Here is a 17,500-nt window from a genome sequence, read left to right on the forward strand (position 1 = left end):
TGTGGATTCAAACGTGATCTACTTCACGACGTGTCTGTGATCATTTTCTACTTTCTCAAGTTTCTTCAACGACTTCATGAGAGATTTGACAGCAGAGGGACGTTTGGACATGAGGACAGACTGTAGCTGGGACTGTGTGCTTCATAGTCAGTGCTTTATCATCTTATTCAGGTATGAAATTCAATTCAATTCAATTCAATATTCCTTAATTTGTCCCGCGAGGGGAAATTCCAGATTACAGCAGCATCAGTAGAGCAGATTAAAAAAGAAGTGCATGCAAATTAGAAACCTCAGAATATATACAAAGAGTGAGAATTTTAAATAAAAATAAAAGAAAGAAATTGTAAAAAAATTGTAAGAAATTACTGTTATGTGCATGTTTTATTGTCCAGACAACTGCACTGATTACTTGGAGCAGTTTTGATTGTACAGTCTGACGGCTGATTCCGCTCCTTCACCGCTCCTCTTCCTGTCAGCTGTAGTGATGCTGCTCCCCCAGCAGACCACACCATAGAAAATGGCAGAGGCCACAACAGAGTCATAGGTCTTCAGCAGTGCCCAACGCACCCCAAAGACCTCAGCCTCCTGAGCAGAGAGAGTCTGCTCTGTCCTTCTTTGTAAAGTGCAGTGGTGTTTTGAGTCCAGCCCAGTTTGTTGTTCAGATGAACACCCAGGTACTTGTAAGATGTCACCATCTCAATGTCCCTTCCCCGGATGTTCACTGGTGTTGGTGAAGAGTGCGGGCGCCGACGAAAGTCCACAACCAGCTCCTTGGTTTTATCCGCGTTAATCAGGAGGTTCTTCTTCTTCTTCTTCTCAGGCTCAGGTTAAACAGATGTCCAATGATCCCGCTCAGCTGATCAGAGCAGGATCTGAGGAGTCTGGGACTGAGGCCATCCGGTCCTGCAGCCTTCCTGGTCTTTAACCTCCTGAGCTGATTCCTCACCTGGAGAGGTGTGAGGGATAAGTTGGAGCAGGGGGGCTGAGTGTCTTGTGAAGTAGATGGGGGGCTGGGAGGAGCAGTGGGGGGTGGGCTGAATACTGGGGCGGAGGTCAGTGGGGTACTCGGGCAGGGTGCTGGCAGATCAGAAGAGGGCTGCTGCAGTGCTGGTGCAGCTGGGGGAGGGGCAGATGTTTCTTCAGCTCGTCTGCCCACTTTGGATCCCCAGGTGTGTAAGAGTTTGGCTCCTGGTGGCCTGAGATGGTTTTCAGGCCTCTCCAGACTCCCCTGGTGTTGTTCTCCTGCAGCTGTTCCTCCATTCTCCCTCTGTATCTGTCCTTCCCTCCCTGATACTCCTTCTTAGCTCCCTCTGAACACTTTTCAGCTCCTCTTTGTTCCCTGACTTGAAGGCCCTCTTCTCCTCCTTTAAGAGAGCCTTAATGTCGGGATTGATCCAGGGTTTGTTGTTGGAGTGACACCGTACAGTCCTGGTGGGTACAGTGTTCTCCACACAGACGTTTATGTAGTCTGTGATGCTGCCTGTCAGACTGAAAAAAGTAAAATAGAAGAAAAACTAGAGAGCTGCTGTAACAGGCTGCCGCTCGTACGGCGCCACGCAAAAGACTATTCTATATATATTAAAGACTATATATATTTAAAATGTGACACTTTCACATAAAACCTCGATGTGGTTTCAAGCCGTCCAGTTCAAACATGTCTGGATGTCAATCTCTCTTCATCAAGGTGGGAAATTTAGGCCGAGCACTGAAGCCTTTACAGCCAGTCTGTGTTTATTAAACCTCCGGTTCTTACTCATTCATTCATCAATTCATGTATTCATTCATACATTCATTCATGTATTCATTCATACATTCATTCATGTGTTCATGCGAACGTACCACCACCCGCAGCTTCTTCTCCAGGATGTCTTTTTGTCCTTGCCGTGTCTTCAGGGTAAAGGTCAGGGTGTGTTCTCCGGGCTGCAGGCCCAGCACGGTGAAGCTCACTTTGCCCACCCCCCCTGCAGACAGGTGGGCCCAGGTACAGGCGGTGGAGTGCAGCCCCGCCCCCCCGGCGGCCGGCTGGGACTGCAGAAGACACATCGCCGGGCCGGCCGTCAGCGTCACGCAGTACTGAGGAGGAAACAACAGGCAGGAGGTCAGGAATGTGTCTGCACCCTGTGACTACAGCTCCCAGCATGCCCTGCGAGCGAGCCGCTGGACCAGGTGAGCGGTCGGTACCGTGATGCTGTCGGCCTGCTGGTTGTACACCGAGCCCCTGAGCTGCAGCTGTTCTCCTCTGACCACCTGGTACGGCAGCGGGACGTCGACGCTGAGCGGCAGACTGACCGACACCTGGACCGGCTCCGCAACGCATATACCTGGAGGGGAGGAGCACAGGTCACCTTCAGCGTTCGTCACCTGAGCAAACAGCTCACAGCTGACTGGTCACCACGACAACTGCCTGCCGAAGACGAGGTGGCCGAGCGGTTAAGGCGATGGACTGCTAATCCATTGTGCTCTGCACGCGTGGGTTCGAATCCCATCCTCGTCGCAGAGGATTTCTCTTTGATCTGCCATATTTACATGTCAACACGCTGCAACACAACAACCCCGTTTGAACCAGTGAGATCCTCTAACGCTTCCAATGGCGTGCCGTCATTGACCTCTTTCGTTAGCTGATGACACGTCATGTTCAGTGCTGATCTGTAATACATCATTTGAGGTTCCTAAAAATCAAGAGCAGGAGGACGCAGTGAACAGGTGCAGATACAGGTGCTGAGGGATGAAAGAGGATGAGACTTCAGGACGTTTCACACATGATTGAACATCAACGAGCTTTAGAGGAAGTAAAGAAAGTCACCGGTCTTGAACATGCCGACAGCTTTGATCTCCCAGGTGGTGAGAGAGTCTGGAAGAGGCCTGATGGCAGACATCTTGCCTGGACTAAAGATAAGATAAGATAAGATAAGATAAGATAAGATAAGATAAGATAAGATAAGATAAGATAAGATAAGGGGATGCAGTGAGACAGCAGAACAAACAGAAACTCCTGGGTGTGTTTGATTTGTGTCACCTGACGGGCTGCACCTCCCACATCCAGCTCTCTGGAAAGTAGCTCCGCACCAGAGAAGGAGCCAGGTCAAAGTCTGCCCCCATCTCTGCACACACACACACACACACACACACACACACACATACACACACACACAGTTGTGTTTTAGTGGTTCCACAGACAAACGCTCGTTTCCTGCAGACCTACTGACCTTAACCGTGCTAATGTTAGCATGAAGCAGTAGCAGGTCGCGTAGCTAAAACAGTGGCAGCGCCACCTTCAGGTCTGTAACATCTCTGTACTTTGGTGACCCCTGGTGTCAACAGCCAGTAAGTGATGTCAGGTGTGTGTGGAGGACTTGTGTTTATCTTGTGTTTCTGTGCTGTGACCTCAGTAACATGTCCGTCAGCTTGTGTTGGGATTGGAGGAGATGAGTCCAGACTGACCGTTGCGTCCCAGGATGAGGTTCTGGTCCTGGTCCAGGTGCTGCTGGACGAACTCACAGCAGGCTCTGAAGGCCTGTCTGCAGCGAGGGTGTTTCCTGAAGGTCTGCAGGGCGAACTGAAGGCAGGTGACACTCTTTGGGATGTACTTCATCCCCTGTTCACAGCAGGTCTTCACTGGACCGTAGCTCTCAGCTGGACAGACACAAAGACTCCGTCATCCACCTGTTTTCTACACTCAACATGAACAGAAAGCCCCGCCTCCAACGCAGGTGACTGGGTACTGACCAGGTACTGAGCAGAGTGATCGAACATGTCAACAGCAACACATAAACAAGTCAACACAATGTATCCAACAGTTCATAGATCATAAATTCTTCTTTATTGTTTGTGTTTTATGTCTATGTCTCCTCAATCCTCAGTGCCTCATTACTCCTGCTACTGTCTGTGGTGAGAATGTGTGTGTGTGTGTGTGTGTGTGTGTGTGTGTGTGTGTGTGTGTGTGTGTGTGTGTGTTTCTGTGTGTGTGTATGCATGTGGTTGAGGGTGTGAGTTAGTACACATGGGGGGTGGGAGGGTTGGGTTTTTCCTGTTATTCTGTTTTTATTTATATTGTTTTTAACTCTTGTAAAGCACTTTGTGTTGCACTATGTATGAAAAGTGCTTTATAAATAAAGTTTGATTTGATTTGATTTGATTTGATTATGTGTACGTTTAACCTGCTGCAAAAAAAAAAAGAATTTCCCAAATGAGGATCAATAAAGTAAAGTCTCAGTCAGACTGGCTTTACAGGTGTTCGTGAACTCTCACCTTTCTTCGTCTTCTCCTCTTCGGTCAGAGCTCGTTTTGGACGCACCGCCGCCGCACACGCGTCACCTGCACACACAAGCATTCATTCAGCCTCGTCACAGCTCATCTTTAAAGGCCGCTGGTCTCTGGTCACCGATTGATCGATTGACCGATCGATTGACGTACTGCTGGTTGAAGGTTGGGCATTGGCGTTGGTGATGAAGGTGAGGCCGGCCAATCGGAAGACGTCTGCGCTGTCTCTGCCGCCGCCGCCACCGCAGCCCTGGTCGCTTCGCTCGATGTGACGTAGAACCTTTAAGCCACCGTACATCCTGTTACTGTTATCTCATAGCACTTCAAGAGCACAGCAGTGAGACTGTTTGTGTCCTAGAGAGGAAGTACAGGTAAGATGATGGGATGTTTTCTGTGTTACCATGGCAACGGGGTCCCTGTAGTTGGGTCGTAGTGTGAAGAGGGCGGAGTCCGCAGCAGACAGCGCTACCAGGCCCTCCTGATTGGTCCGGATGTCCAGCTGGAGGTTTTGCTTCGGTTTGTAGACCGACCTACGATGTGACAGATCAGTCTGACACACACACACACACACACGCACACACACACACACACACACACACACACACACACACACACACACACGCGCGCGCGCGCGCACACACACACACACACATGCACACACACACGCACGCACACACACACACACACGCACACACACACACACACGCACGCACACACACACACACACGCACACACACACACACACACACACGCACACACACGCACACACACACACACACACACACACGCACACACACACGCACACACACGCACACGCACACACACGCACACACACGCACGCACACACACACACGCACACACACACACACACACACACACGCACACACACACGCACACACGCACACACACACACGCACACACACGCACACACACACACACACACACACTGTTGGCTGACTTCGGGCTGTTCAGTGACAATGAGAATAAACCTGAAGTCTGAAATAAGACAGTCGTGTCAGACTTGGATTCTCTGAACTGACCCTGTCTCTGATGAATAGCACGCAGACACAAGTGTCTCATCGTACCTGGAGTCCGTTGACACACTTGTCTCTGACGTCCAGCCAGATGGAGTCGGCCACCAGCTCGGACGTCCCCTCTCCGTACAGGATGTAGTAGACCAGCAGCCTGATGGACGGGACCATGGAGGTCTTCACCTCGAAGCTCAGAGTCTGCTTGTTATCGACGCTGGGGACAAACTTCTGACTGCCGAAATGCACCACCTTCCCTTTAGAGAGCACCTGAGGGAGCACGCAGGTGTCATCAGTAACCATGGAGATGGGACAAACACAGACAACGTGCATCGTCCGCTGTGCCTCCTCACCAGGTAACTGAGGGCTCTGACGGGCACGTAGGAGGGCGTGGCCGAGTACACCTTGATGCTGGTGAAGTGTCCCACCTCCAGACCGTATCCGGGCAGAGGGGAGTCGATGTAAAGGTAACGCTGGTTTGGGGAGTGATAGGCCACCGCCTCCAGACTCAGACTGGCCTGACTGGCTGCTGGGAGGGTGGCGTCCGCTGTCTCAAACTGTGTCCGGAAGAAGACAAGAAGACGTAAATCAATAAACATCAACATAAACAGCAACACAAAACACCAGATCCTCCTCCTCCTCACCTTCAGCACCGCCCTGGTTCCCTCACGTGGTGTGTTGCATATGAAGACAGCGAGGCCATCTGATTGGCTGTTGGCGCTGTCAGGACAGGGCATTTCCTCGCTGTCCCTCCCCTGCCTGAACAGCTGTCGCTCCACCAGACGAACCTGAACCCGGTTCACCGGTTGGCCCAGGTGATCCTTCACCAGCACCTGCAGAGAGATGATCAGGTTCATACCTGTCTGCTCCTTCCACCTGCTGTACAATGTGACGTCCTGACACACACCTGGATGTTATAAGGAAGTCCAGGCTTGATGAAGGGGGGCGTGGACACCAGACTCAGGCTGTAAGGCGATTTGACAAACTTCACGCCGGCAAACTCGGCCTCCTGAGTGATACCACCTGAGAGACAGAGGGGAGGGCTGAGGTGACGATGCCTTTGTGGAACAGGTGTCGCTGATGGAATCTGTTGACTGTCGCTGTGCATCAAAGCAAACCCGTGTTGAGTTTAGGCCGAGCGCATGTGTTCACCTGTGTCCTCCTGCAGCAGCACAGCGATGTACAGGTACTTCCCCGCCAGACTGTGGAGGTCTTTTGGTCCGCTGTGTTTAGACAGGACCTTCTCCATGTTCACAGTTACGTCCACTTCACCCGTTGAGGACAACTGAAGGACACAGAGAAGTCTTAGTCCAACCAAAGGTAAACTACCTGCAGACATGCTGTCAGGAAGTAACGAGCAGCTGGTTATCAAACCTGAATGTTGGTCTTTGTTCATGCTGTCAGCACTGCACACCAGAATAGCACAGTACTGTACTTTAGATCTTAGATTGTGTTTGATCAGATTCTGCTTCAGTTTGTTTTTCCACATAATTTCATAAAGAAGAAGTTCAAAGGGTTCATGATGGAGAAGAAAAAACAGCAAAACTTTTGTTCAAGGAAGCTTAAAACTTCACAAGATTCTCTAAAAATCTGAAAACAGCTTTGTGTATCAGAACTTCATTTTTTCCTCTTTAATCGCGTGACGACCCCTCAGATTGATCTGCTGACCCTTTGGAGGGGCCTGACCCCCGGGGTGACTGAAGGAGGACCTTGATGTGTATATACGTAGTTTCATGTTTCTTACTCTCTCTCTGGAAACAGAACTGGGGATGAGAACCGGAGGATTCTTCCCGCTAACGTAGCCGTAGCGCAGAAACACCTCACCATCGGCCACCGGAGCGCCGTGAAGATACCTGAGAGAAACACACATGTGGTCTAATTCTCAGCTAAATAATCACTGAACCATCATGAGTTTGATGTCAGCATGCTGCGTCACCTGGCAGACACCTTGAAGGTGAAACGGTTCAAGTTTCCATAGCTAATGTAGTTTACTTGTGGCTCCACGAGGATGGAAAAACTGGGAAGAACTGACACAAAATTTTTAATTTGCACTCGAAACACATATTCATACTCACATGATAGCAGCAGAGCACCAAGCGGGTGACTGAAATGATAGAGTAAGCCATGTTTTCTGCTGGTGTTACCATATTCTTTTACTTCAAAGTCCGTCCTCGCTGTTGTGGTGTAATCATCAGAATAGGAGGCTTCAATGGACCAAATCCCCAACCTGGAATCACATGAACGACCTTACAGACAGCCTGGAATCACATGAAGACCTGACAGACAGCCTGGAACCACATGAAGACCTGACAGACAGCCTGGAATCACATGAAGACCTGACAGACAGCCTGGAATCACATGAAGACCTGACAGACAGCCTGGAATCACATGAAGACCTGACAGACAGCCTGGAACCACATGAAGACCTGACAGACAGCCTGGAACCACATGAAGACCTGACAGACAGCCTGGAATCACATGAAGACCTGACAGACAGCCTGGAACCACATGAAGACCTGACAGACAGCCTGGAATCACATGAAGACCTGACAGACAGCCTGGAACCACATGAAGACCTGACAGACAGCCTGGAATCACATGAAGACCTGACAGACAGCCTGGAACCACATGAAGACCTGACAGACAGCCTGGAATCACATGAAGATCTGACAGACAGCCTGGAACCACATGAAGACCTGACAGACAGCCTGGAATCACATGAAGACCTGACAGACAGCCTGGAATCACATGAAGACCTGACAGACAGCCTGGAACCACATGAAGACCTGACAGACAGCCTGGAACCACATGAAGACCTGACAGACAGCCTGGAACCAGGATGCGCTCAGATGAAACGTCTCGGTCTGGTGTTCAGAGGTCTTACTTTGGTTTAATAGGGATCTTGAAGGGGTTTTGCATGGATGGGATTCCATTGTTGACATCAATCATCTCCACAATGTCCACTGTTGTATGATCCGGGTCCTGTTTGGGACGAGATCACTGATCTGAGATCACTTTGACATGAGAGAAATCAGCAGCTGAAACGTGGTGTGGCGAGCTGCTGCACCCTGCTGGTCCTGCAGGGTATGACACTCACTCTGAAGGTCAGGAAGACGCTGCGATTGGCCGGCCTCAACTCCTGGTTCAGAGAAAACGCCCTGACTTTGACTGGACGCGCACGCGCACACACACACACACACACACACACACACACACACACACACACTCAATCAATTATATTATTACTGTACTTAAGTACAAATTGAAGGTACTTGTACTTTACGTGAGTACTTTCTTGCCATGTCACCTTTTACTACGTTCTCTTCTTCCACATCTCAGAGGGAAATACTGAACTTTCACTTCACTGCATTTATCTGACAGCTTTAGTTACTTCAGATGCAGGAGAACGTTTTCAGTGCAGGACTTTTATCTGTGGTATCAGTACTTTTACTGAAGTGCAGGACGTGAATACTTCCTCCGTCACTGGTCGTACATCAAAGTGGAGCCAGAAATGGGTTCAGAAGATGTCCTAAAATATGTACCTCACAGTACTTTGTGCCTCAGAGTATTATGATTTGGAGTATTACTTTAAGTATTATTCCGTGTGACGTACATTTGGATCCATCTGGAACAAACAGAGCTGAGCATCATGTCCTCTCAGAGACAAATACTTCAACAGCAGTATTTCCATCTGAGATATATAGAGTACCAGTAGAAAGTGTCATAAAACACTCAAGTAAAGTACAAGTCAAACTTGTTCTTAAGTATACTTCCTGAGTACATGTACTGCATGTGTGTGACACGTACTGAGAAGTATGTATTGATCTGTGACGTCACAAGAGCAAAGCTAAAGCTGACGCTGGTTAACATGCTGCTCCAGAACCAAAGGGCAGTACACAGTGTGACAGAAGACAAAGACAAGCAGCAGACTGTCATGAGCGAGACGCTGTCCTTTGTCCCCACTCATCACTTCAGCTCTGGATCCGTCCAGGACTTCAGTAGTTTACAGACTGACACTGAGCTGAACCCCACAAGCTGAGACTGAGTTTACATCTTAACAAGCATCGCCTGAACACTCCGTGTGGGTGGAGTGCAATGGATTGTGGGACACTGAGGATCTGTTACCGTTCTGATGGGGCGTGTACAGCGGTTTGTCCGTCTGGATGAACAGGAAGCCGTTGGTGCGGCTGACGGGGACAGACAGGTGCTGGTTGATCTCTGCTGATTGGACGTGGAGAATCACATGCCTCACGCTCTTATCCAGCTGATCTGGGCGCAGCTGGAGAGAGAAACGGAAAAGGAAACGTCATGATCAGAATCTGGACCTTAGATGAGGTTTGATGAACTACAGCGGACTCGCTCCGAGCGCCGCGTCTCACCCGGACTGTGGCAGCTTTCTGGTGGTGGTTCTCGCTGTTGAGGGTCACCACTTCCTGAGCCAGAACCACGTGATCCGGAGCCATGGAGGTCTTCAAGAATACGTAGACCGTCACCTCCTCTGTAAAACCAAAGAGCTGCAGCAGCACCGTCTCCACAGCGTCCAAACGCAGCGACAGAGGAGCTGTGATCAGATACCTGAGGGAGGAGGAGGCGCCGCCGCTTTACTTCCTTAATGTGATGCATTTCCAGATTAAACAGGAAGCGTGGAACAGAAGAGTGAAGGCGCAAACATCAGCCCGCGAGGACGAGTTTAGTTTAACCGACCGACCGTCGGTCACTACGCTACATTCAGAGCCGAGCAGAGAGGCTAAGAGTTAGCTGCTCCGCTAACAGTGCAGGCTGTGCCTAACGAGGCTTAACTGAGAGCTATTAGGCTAATGTTAGCTAGCTGCCGTCAGTGCATGACTTCATGAAGTTTATGGGCGACAATGACACAGCGGGAGAGATTTCATTCGTTCACTTTTCACATGATAAACGTCTTTGAGTTTGACTTCAGTGGTTTCTTACAGCATCTCCCACAAAGACCGTTAAATGGCTGTAACGTCTGTAAAATCTTTTTTTTTTTGACATTTGTAATAATAAAACAACCGCACATCAAATGTCATTTAACAATGAAGCAGAAAGATCAATAGACTCTGTGGACGCCGGGTGCAGGAGGTGGCCTGTTTCATGTTGAGCCCCTGACCCTCACAGAGTCTGTGAACACCACTGCTGTGCACCACCAGCACACAGGAGGAGAACATTAGACCGAAAAAGGCCAAATCCACTGCAGTCCTGCAGCTGTACGTCAACATCTGGACATTTACGTCAACGCTGTTCTGTCAAAGATCAAGACAAGTTACCAGCAACAAGATAATTCAGCAGCTAATTATGAGTAAAGATGCTAAAAGTTAACTTACGATCTGGAGTCAGCCTCCGTCCTCCAACAGAGGCAACACACACACATCAGGAGGACACACACCTTCATCCTGACGGTGAGGAGAAGACACACACACTGAGCTCTGAAAGCACAACTGACTGAGGACACTTACTGTCAGTGACAGAGAGAGACGTCTTTTAGTCATTGATCAACTCAACTATTGGCAAGTACCAGTGAGTCATCAGAGGTGTGTGTGTGTGTGTGTGTGTGTGTGTGTGTGTGTGTGTGTCAAAGGTGAGTTTGCTCAGTCTGTGCTTTCTGGTCTTACCTCACAGTGTTGACTCTCCTGTTATCAGCTCATCCGTCAGTCATCAGATCAGACAGCTCACATCTGCTTTGCTTCTTGTTTTTCTTCGTTCTGCAGAAAAGAAACGGAAGGAAAAGGAACATGAATCTGGAACGTTCCTCACAGACACGAGAACAACGTACAGAACGACGTCCACAGGGTTCATCTGCTCCTACAGGCTGAGGAGTCGAACATGGAACGTTTGTCCTCTGGGTGGCGCTACAGGGAAAATCATGGAGTCATTCGAATTTTAAGGGCTCATCTTAAATAGACTTACAGCTGCAGTCAGTGTCTGTTTGGCCTCCAGGGGGCAGCAGAGCAAACTGTACACACCTCACACAATACAAAGTATTTGATGCTAACATGCTAACAGCAAAGAGCCGCAGACGCAGCAGCTTGATCATCATCTGGACTCTCAGTGGACCGGCACGACCTGCAGGGCTCACCTGACCAACAGGGCTCACCTGACCACTGACCAGACACACACACACACACACACACACACACACACACACACACACACACACACACACACACACACACACACACACAGACTGTGATATGATCCTTCAGTGTGTTTTGTGACGTCTGGTGAATTCTAAGTTTGTTTGCATGAATATTGGTGATGGATTAAAGGGGCTGTTCAGGGCGGTTAGCTTCCTTCATCTTCGTCTCACGATCGTCTTTCTACGTTTGAACTCTTTTCTGTTGTTTTAATCACAACGTGTCAAACGTAAGTTGAGCTGAAAGAAGAAAGACTGAAGCAGTTTGATTAAAAGCTCCTCAAAGTCCAACATGTTTTTATTTAGTGCAAGAAATGAATTTATCATTTGCTTTATTTTGAAAAGAAAATCTGGATTAGAGAATCTTTATATGATCTGGCATCCTGAGAGTGAGAAATTCATGTTTCCACTTGTGAGTATGATGATATGATGCCATGTGAAATGTGCCTGCCTGTACACAGTGTGAATTGACCACACGGGACCAAATCACACGAGATGTCCAAACACGTGAAATGTCTGAAGGAGCCTGATGTGAACGTTTCTGAACTGTAACTGACCGTCTTCCTCTGATCCTCACAGGCGAAGAACAAACAAGCTGATGGACGAAGAATCGCTCGACTGCAACTGTCACTGCAATAAACTGTGTAGTATTACCAACAACGTGTACTGACAGTACGTATGAAAGTACTCAGCGTGCGGCCAAAATGCCAGTCTGAAATGATCATACACTAAGTAGTGAGGTGTAGAAGCAATAATACCATAGAATCAAAATTCAAAATTGCACTCAAACCCAGTGCTTGAGTACATGTACTTAGCTACTTTCTACCCTGGTTCCTACTATCTGAGAGCTGAGCAGTATGTAGAACACAGACTGACAGCAGAGCAGAGGTCAAAGGTTAAGTAATTCTTTATTAGGAGGATATAGACTCAAATACAGCGTCCTTTATAGTCGACATAGCATACTTCATATACGGATACATGTGTCATACATGACCTTGTACATATAGCCTACATATACAGAGATAAAGTGACAGTTGAATTATATTCTGGGCATAAAGCAGATCTCCTGTTCATATTCACATTCTTCTCTTTGACAGTTTGGAGCTTATTTACAGCCTGTGAGGGGAAAAGGCCGACAAACAGCTTTCAGTTAAAGGGACTCGTCGATTCTTCGTTACTTTGATTATTTAACAGCATTTTTATACAGAAATCTGAGCGTGCGAGAAAATCACATAGAAACATTTACAAAGATTAGAAATTTAAGTTCTAATATTTTCTAACAGGTGTCGTCTGAACCTGCCTGAGAACAACAGACATAATAATAATAATAATAATCTTAAAATATCTTAGATTTCAGGCTCTGCCTGGTTTAATTAGTGATGAGCTTCTTTAAAGGAATCTGTGAGCTTTCAGGAGATTTACTGGTTGGTCTGTAGCATGTTAGCATGAAGCTAATGTTGTGCAAAACACTCAAAGTCCCAGAAGATGTTTTTTCTTTTTTTAATCATCTGCTTTTAATCCAGATTTAAAAATATCTTTAGGGACTTTGGTGCTTTGTACCTTGCTAATGTGTTAGCAGGAGTTCGCTATGACTAGCATGGTCCTATGTTCAAGTTATAGCATCATGTCTATCAGTCAAGCTAATATATAGTTAAATGTTAGTGCTTTGCCTCAGTATTACTCCACATAGGTAAAGCTAAGTGTTAGCACGGAGCTCAACACTACATTTAATTTTTTTTCTAATTGAAAAAAACAAAACAAAAACATAATCAACAAGGTGTATGCTAATGTGCTAGCTTGTGGACTCCTGTCACTCAGCATGGATTAAAGTGAGAGTGTGGCCGAATGTTAACACGTCGTGTTCACGTGGTCATAAAGGTTAGAGCCTAACTGACAGACGGACTCTGATCACTGACCGTGCAGCTTCGTGCAAAGTAGAGTCTGAGCTTTGCTGAGCGCGCTGTGAGCTAACACGCTGTAAGCTAACATGTTGTAAGCTAGCACTAAATGATCACAGCAGAAAGTATAACAGCAAAGTTTAGCATTCATAATAGCTCTGCAAGCTAGCTTCCTTGCTAACAAGCTTCCTGGTTTGGTTGCACAATAACTTCTCAGTTTATTCGGAGTCATTTTCGGCATTTGTGCTTCTGTCTCCTCGCTGTGATAATAATAATAATCATCTGTCATGTTTGAGGATAAACCAGGTTTCTACTGTGACAGAGCAGCTTCACTCACATCAGACAGCAGAGCAGGCAGCAGGTGTGAAGGTGGATCTGCTGGTGTGACAGCAGGTGCACACAGACACGCTCACACCTGCTGCAGGTGAATACACTTTAGTTTTGGCGTCTCCTAAGAAGCAAAACTTTGCATCATAACGATTCTCCATCAGCACAGAAAGTATCATCTGAGCTGTAGATGGAGCCCACCATCACTCAGCATCAGGTATGTTCACCTGTTAGCTTGGGTGGATGACGAGGTTTTCTAACCTGACCAACAGGAGGATCTACCAGAAACTCAGTGGATTCCTCTGAAGGAGCCTCAGTGCTCACACACACATTATGACCTTGCACAGAGAACCATATGCATGCAAACCAAAGCACGACATCACCATCTCAAAGACACATGAACGATACTGACGAGATAAGCTGGAGTCACAGACTAACACTGTCCCATCATGCAACTGGTATACGAGTCATTATCGGAGTTCATGATAAACCTCCAGTGTGTCCTCATCCTGATGAAGAGACCCTGAAGAGCACTGTGTGTGTGTGTGTGTGTGTGTGTGTGCTTCTCTGAGTGTGTCTGTGCTCTAATAATTGTGTGCATGCATATAATACACAAACGGCCATCTGCTGGACTCGCAGGCAGCTCAGATGGACGTCGACAGTGTTTGAATCAATGTGCTGAAAACGGTGAACTGATCTCAGTGTTTGGATCTCGTCAGGCCGAAGCTCATGGCATCGACCACCTGCACTCCAGGTCCAGGTCACGTGGTCTGAACTCTGGCTCAAAGCTTGCTCTCGTATAAGCGCAAGAAGGTGACGTCACCATTCTCAAGCAGCGCTCTGATTGGCTGACTGGGAACGGCCACCGACGAGCTCTGCAGGTCTGTCTGCCTGAGTCAATTCAAATGATGGAGATACATCTGTCCAAATCTGTCTGTCTGTCTGTCTGTCTGTCTGTCTGCCTGCCTGTCTACCTGTCTACCTGTCTACCCTCCACCTATCACAGTACCATGGTGGGTATATGGTGGACCAGTGATGCCGGGTGAGGCATGGCGGTCAGCTGCGGTGGGTGAGGAGGAGGAGGTGAGTGAGATGTGTGAACCACCACGCCTCCCCCCGCGGCCCCGGCGTCTCCGGTCGGCCGGTGTCTGGCGCTCTTCTGGTGCGCCCGCAGGCCGGCCAGCTGCGAGTACGCAGACTGGCAGACGTGGCACTTGTAGGGACGCTCTCCGGTGTGCAGCCGGACGTGGTTCCTCAGCGTGGACGACTGGCTGAAGCGGCGGTTGCAGAAGCGGCAGACGAACGGTTTGTCCAGCGTGTGGATGCGCATGTGGGAGCGCAGGTTGCTGCGGGAGTTGAAGCCACGATGGCAGATGACGCAACGCATTCGACCCACACTGGAGGACGACGAAGAGGAGGAGGAGGAGGAGGAGGAAGAGGAGCCGTCACAGGTGTGGAACTCATCTGGGAGCAGGAGGAGGAGGAGAATAATTCAGACTGATGTTTGGGTGAAAGTGGACTCTGGGCCTGATAAAGGACGATTTTCTGTTTGGTGTTCAGTGAACGCATCATATTCACAATGAAAAGGCCCCAAAATAAAATCAAATAAACAGGAAAAATGAAGAAAAGATTTCAACACAATGTGTTTTTAGTTGGTCTGGATGGAGGCCAGCAGATGTGTCTCTGCGCTTATTTTTCACAATCACACAAATCAATAATCAATCATCTTTACCGCTCTTCGTCTTCTTGGTCTGTTCTTCGTCTCCTCCAGGAATTCCAGGGATTCCCAGGAAGGTGTTGTGGGAGTTTCCGTACCAGACCAGCAGCTCCTGGTCCGGAGGGATCGTCTGAGGAGAGAAAGATGGAGGACGTTACCGCACCGCTGCGTGTTTCCTTCAGCCCCAACAGCCACGACGAAGAATAAACATGAAGAACTGATGAAGATCTGAATCATCAAACACCGTCTGAACTCTTCACTTCTGTAGTTCAGGTCTGGTTCAGAGGAAGGGGGGCACTGGAGCAGGTCTTTAATGTGTCAGCCAGCAGGGGGCGACACACACCTGAACTGTGGTGAGGATGATTGCGTTCACTCAGAAACCAAAAAGTGCCTCCTCCTCCTCCTCCTCATCAGGGTTTCTGAAGTCTGAAGATCAGCACTGAAACACTCCTGATGTTTAAATATAAATAAACAATAAATAATATAAAAATAATGAATAAATAATCATCTTAATAGAACAGCTGTTTGATTCTGCCCCACTTCATTTCTTTTACTTCCATAAAGTTCAACATTTGACTCGATTTTCGATTTCAGTTTCAGTTTCCGGCTGTGATCTTTATCACAAAGATTATTGTCTGAAGTGATTTTCTCCACCTGAAGCGCCGTTGGGACAAAATGCTTCAGGCACAGTTTGACCCGTCCGTTTCCACGACAACACGGACACAGCGGTGGACAGACGTCCGCGGAGACACGGAGCTGATATCAGCGGACAGACGTGAGGCGTTCACTGACCTCCACAGCCTTGTAGAAGATGCTGCTGCCAATCTGAACCACCTCCAGGTTCTGCTCCTGCTCGTTCCTCGCACACTTTATGTACGTCATCCAGCTCCTCTGATCCTCCTGACTGGCGTCGATGAAATACCTGACGGTCCCGTCCTCGTTGAACACCTGAGGGGGAGGACAGCAGAAGCCGTCACCATCACACCCGCCGTGTTTTCACCGGCCTCTGGTGGCTTCGTTTAGTCAACAGTTCAGCTGCTTCGTTTGTTGTCGGCGGATATCAGCTAACCTGTTAGCTAGTTAGAAAAGGTTCGAGTCCCTGGTTTTAAAGAAGTTACAGGCTTGTTTACTTTTTCTCGGTAGGCTAAGCTGGTTAGCTAACACATTAGCATCATAGCCAGCTAGCAAACACTAAGCTAGTCGGTTACATACAGGCTTTACCTGCATTAGCTCTGTTAGCTGCTTACAGGTAGTTGGACAGTTAGCAACAGTAACTAATTAAAGCTAGTTCAGCTGTTAGCTGCTCGTTAACTCGTTAGCTGGCTGGATAGCATTCAGTCTGTCGGTGAATGTGTCGTCGGTTGATCTCAGTGAATGAAGAGTTCATGTAAACGTTGCTCACCTCCCACATCAGGTTGTTGTTCTTGTACAGGTCGATGTGTTCAGGTGAGATGAGACGTCCGGTGAACGGGCCCATCTCTGTCCCCGCTTTAATCCACGTTTTAGAGAAAATCCCCAAACCTTCACCTGAAAGACGACAAGACGAAAGACAGAGACGCTGCTGTTACTGCGGGGACATCACCTGCACCTGCTGCTCAGAGACTCACCTGTACAGAGAGACGCTACACAGACACAGGCAGACAGACACACAGAAAACACACACACACACACACACACACACACACACACACACACACACACACACACACACACACACACAGAACACACACACACAGAACACACATACACACACACACACACACACACACACACACACACACTCTGATTCTCGAACTGCTCAGTTTGTTTTCCGACACTGGAGAGAAAAGTGCTTCGTCATGGCGGCTGATCTCAGGCCAGTTATCACTCTGAAAGTCATCGATACTAATATATTTATCTAATATATACCTTTAAATAAATATTAGATAAATATTGGGAAGGATCAGTGAGTATTGATCAATGAGTATTGATCCATTCCAGAGCAGTGTGTTTGCACCTCGCAAATATACAAATAGTGAACATGAGAACGACACAAATCCAGTCACAGCTGATCGTTCAGGACTGCAGATCCAGGACCACCAGAACCAGCCGACATGCTCGTTTCAAGCACAGGAACACCTGA

At 48.2% G+C, this 17,500-nt stretch overlaps 2 protein-coding genes and 1 non-coding gene across 3 annotated transcripts in view; 1 reads left to right on the top strand and 2 right to left on the bottom strand.

The window, feature by feature from the left end:
• Positions 1-10,695, bottom strand: part of c5 (complement component 5) — a 19,748-nt gene extending 9,053 nt beyond the window's left edge. The window contains exons 1-21 of the mRNA XM_076731958.1: positions 10,628-10,695; positions 9,668-9,863; positions 9,414-9,567; positions 8,386-8,456; positions 8,173-8,270; positions 7,433-7,515; positions 7,225-7,315; positions 7,033-7,141; positions 6,441-6,573; positions 6,196-6,311; positions 5,933-6,121; positions 5,642-5,845; positions 5,346-5,558; positions 4,661-4,810; positions 4,414-4,540; positions 4,249-4,314; positions 3,442-3,633; positions 3,017-3,101; positions 2,804-2,886; positions 2,182-2,321; positions 1,840-2,073 (exon numbers count right to left, since the gene is read on the bottom strand). Coding sequence (XP_076588073.1) covers positions 1,840-2,073; positions 2,182-2,321; positions 2,804-2,886; positions 3,017-3,101; positions 3,442-3,633; positions 4,249-4,314; positions 4,414-4,540; positions 4,661-4,810; positions 5,346-5,558; positions 5,642-5,845; positions 5,933-6,121; positions 6,196-6,311; positions 6,441-6,573; positions 7,033-7,141; positions 7,225-7,315; positions 7,433-7,515; positions 8,173-8,270; positions 8,386-8,456; positions 9,414-9,567; positions 9,668-9,863; positions 10,628-10,695 — 2,802 coding nt within the window. The remainder of the gene's footprint in view (positions 1-1,839; positions 2,074-2,181; positions 2,322-2,803; positions 2,887-3,016; positions 3,102-3,441; positions 3,634-4,248; positions 4,315-4,413; positions 4,541-4,660; positions 4,811-5,345; positions 5,559-5,641; positions 5,846-5,932; positions 6,122-6,195; positions 6,312-6,440; positions 6,574-7,032; positions 7,142-7,224; positions 7,316-7,432; positions 7,516-8,172; positions 8,271-8,385; positions 8,457-9,413; positions 9,568-9,667; positions 9,864-10,627) is intronic.
• trnas-gcu (transfer RNA serine (anticodon GCU)) lies at positions 2,413-2,494 on the top strand. The gene has a single exon. It is a non-coding gene; the product is annotated as a tRNA-Ser (tRNA).
• Positions 10,696-14,627: 3,932 nt separating the features above from the next.
• Positions 14,628-17,500, bottom strand: part of prdm12b (PR domain containing 12b) — a 4,894-nt gene continuing 2,021 nt past the window's right edge. Inside the window, exons 3-6 of the mRNA XM_076731656.1 lie at positions 16,781-16,905; positions 16,171-16,326; positions 15,394-15,508; positions 14,628-15,125 (exon numbers count right to left, since the gene is read on the bottom strand). Of these exons, the coding sequence (XP_076587771.1) occupies positions 14,662-15,125; positions 15,394-15,508; positions 16,171-16,326; positions 16,781-16,905 (860 nt within the window). The 3' untranslated portion in view covers positions 14,628-14,661. The remainder of the gene's footprint in view (positions 15,126-15,393; positions 15,509-16,170; positions 16,327-16,780; positions 16,906-17,500) is intronic.

This window comes from Chaetodon auriga, chromosome 5, assembly GCF_051107435.1.
Source record: "Chaetodon auriga isolate fChaAug3 chromosome 5, fChaAug3.hap1, whole genome shotgun sequence".
Classification (NCBI taxonomy): domain Eukaryota; kingdom Metazoa; phylum Chordata; class Actinopteri; order Chaetodontiformes; family Chaetodontidae; genus Chaetodon; species Chaetodon auriga.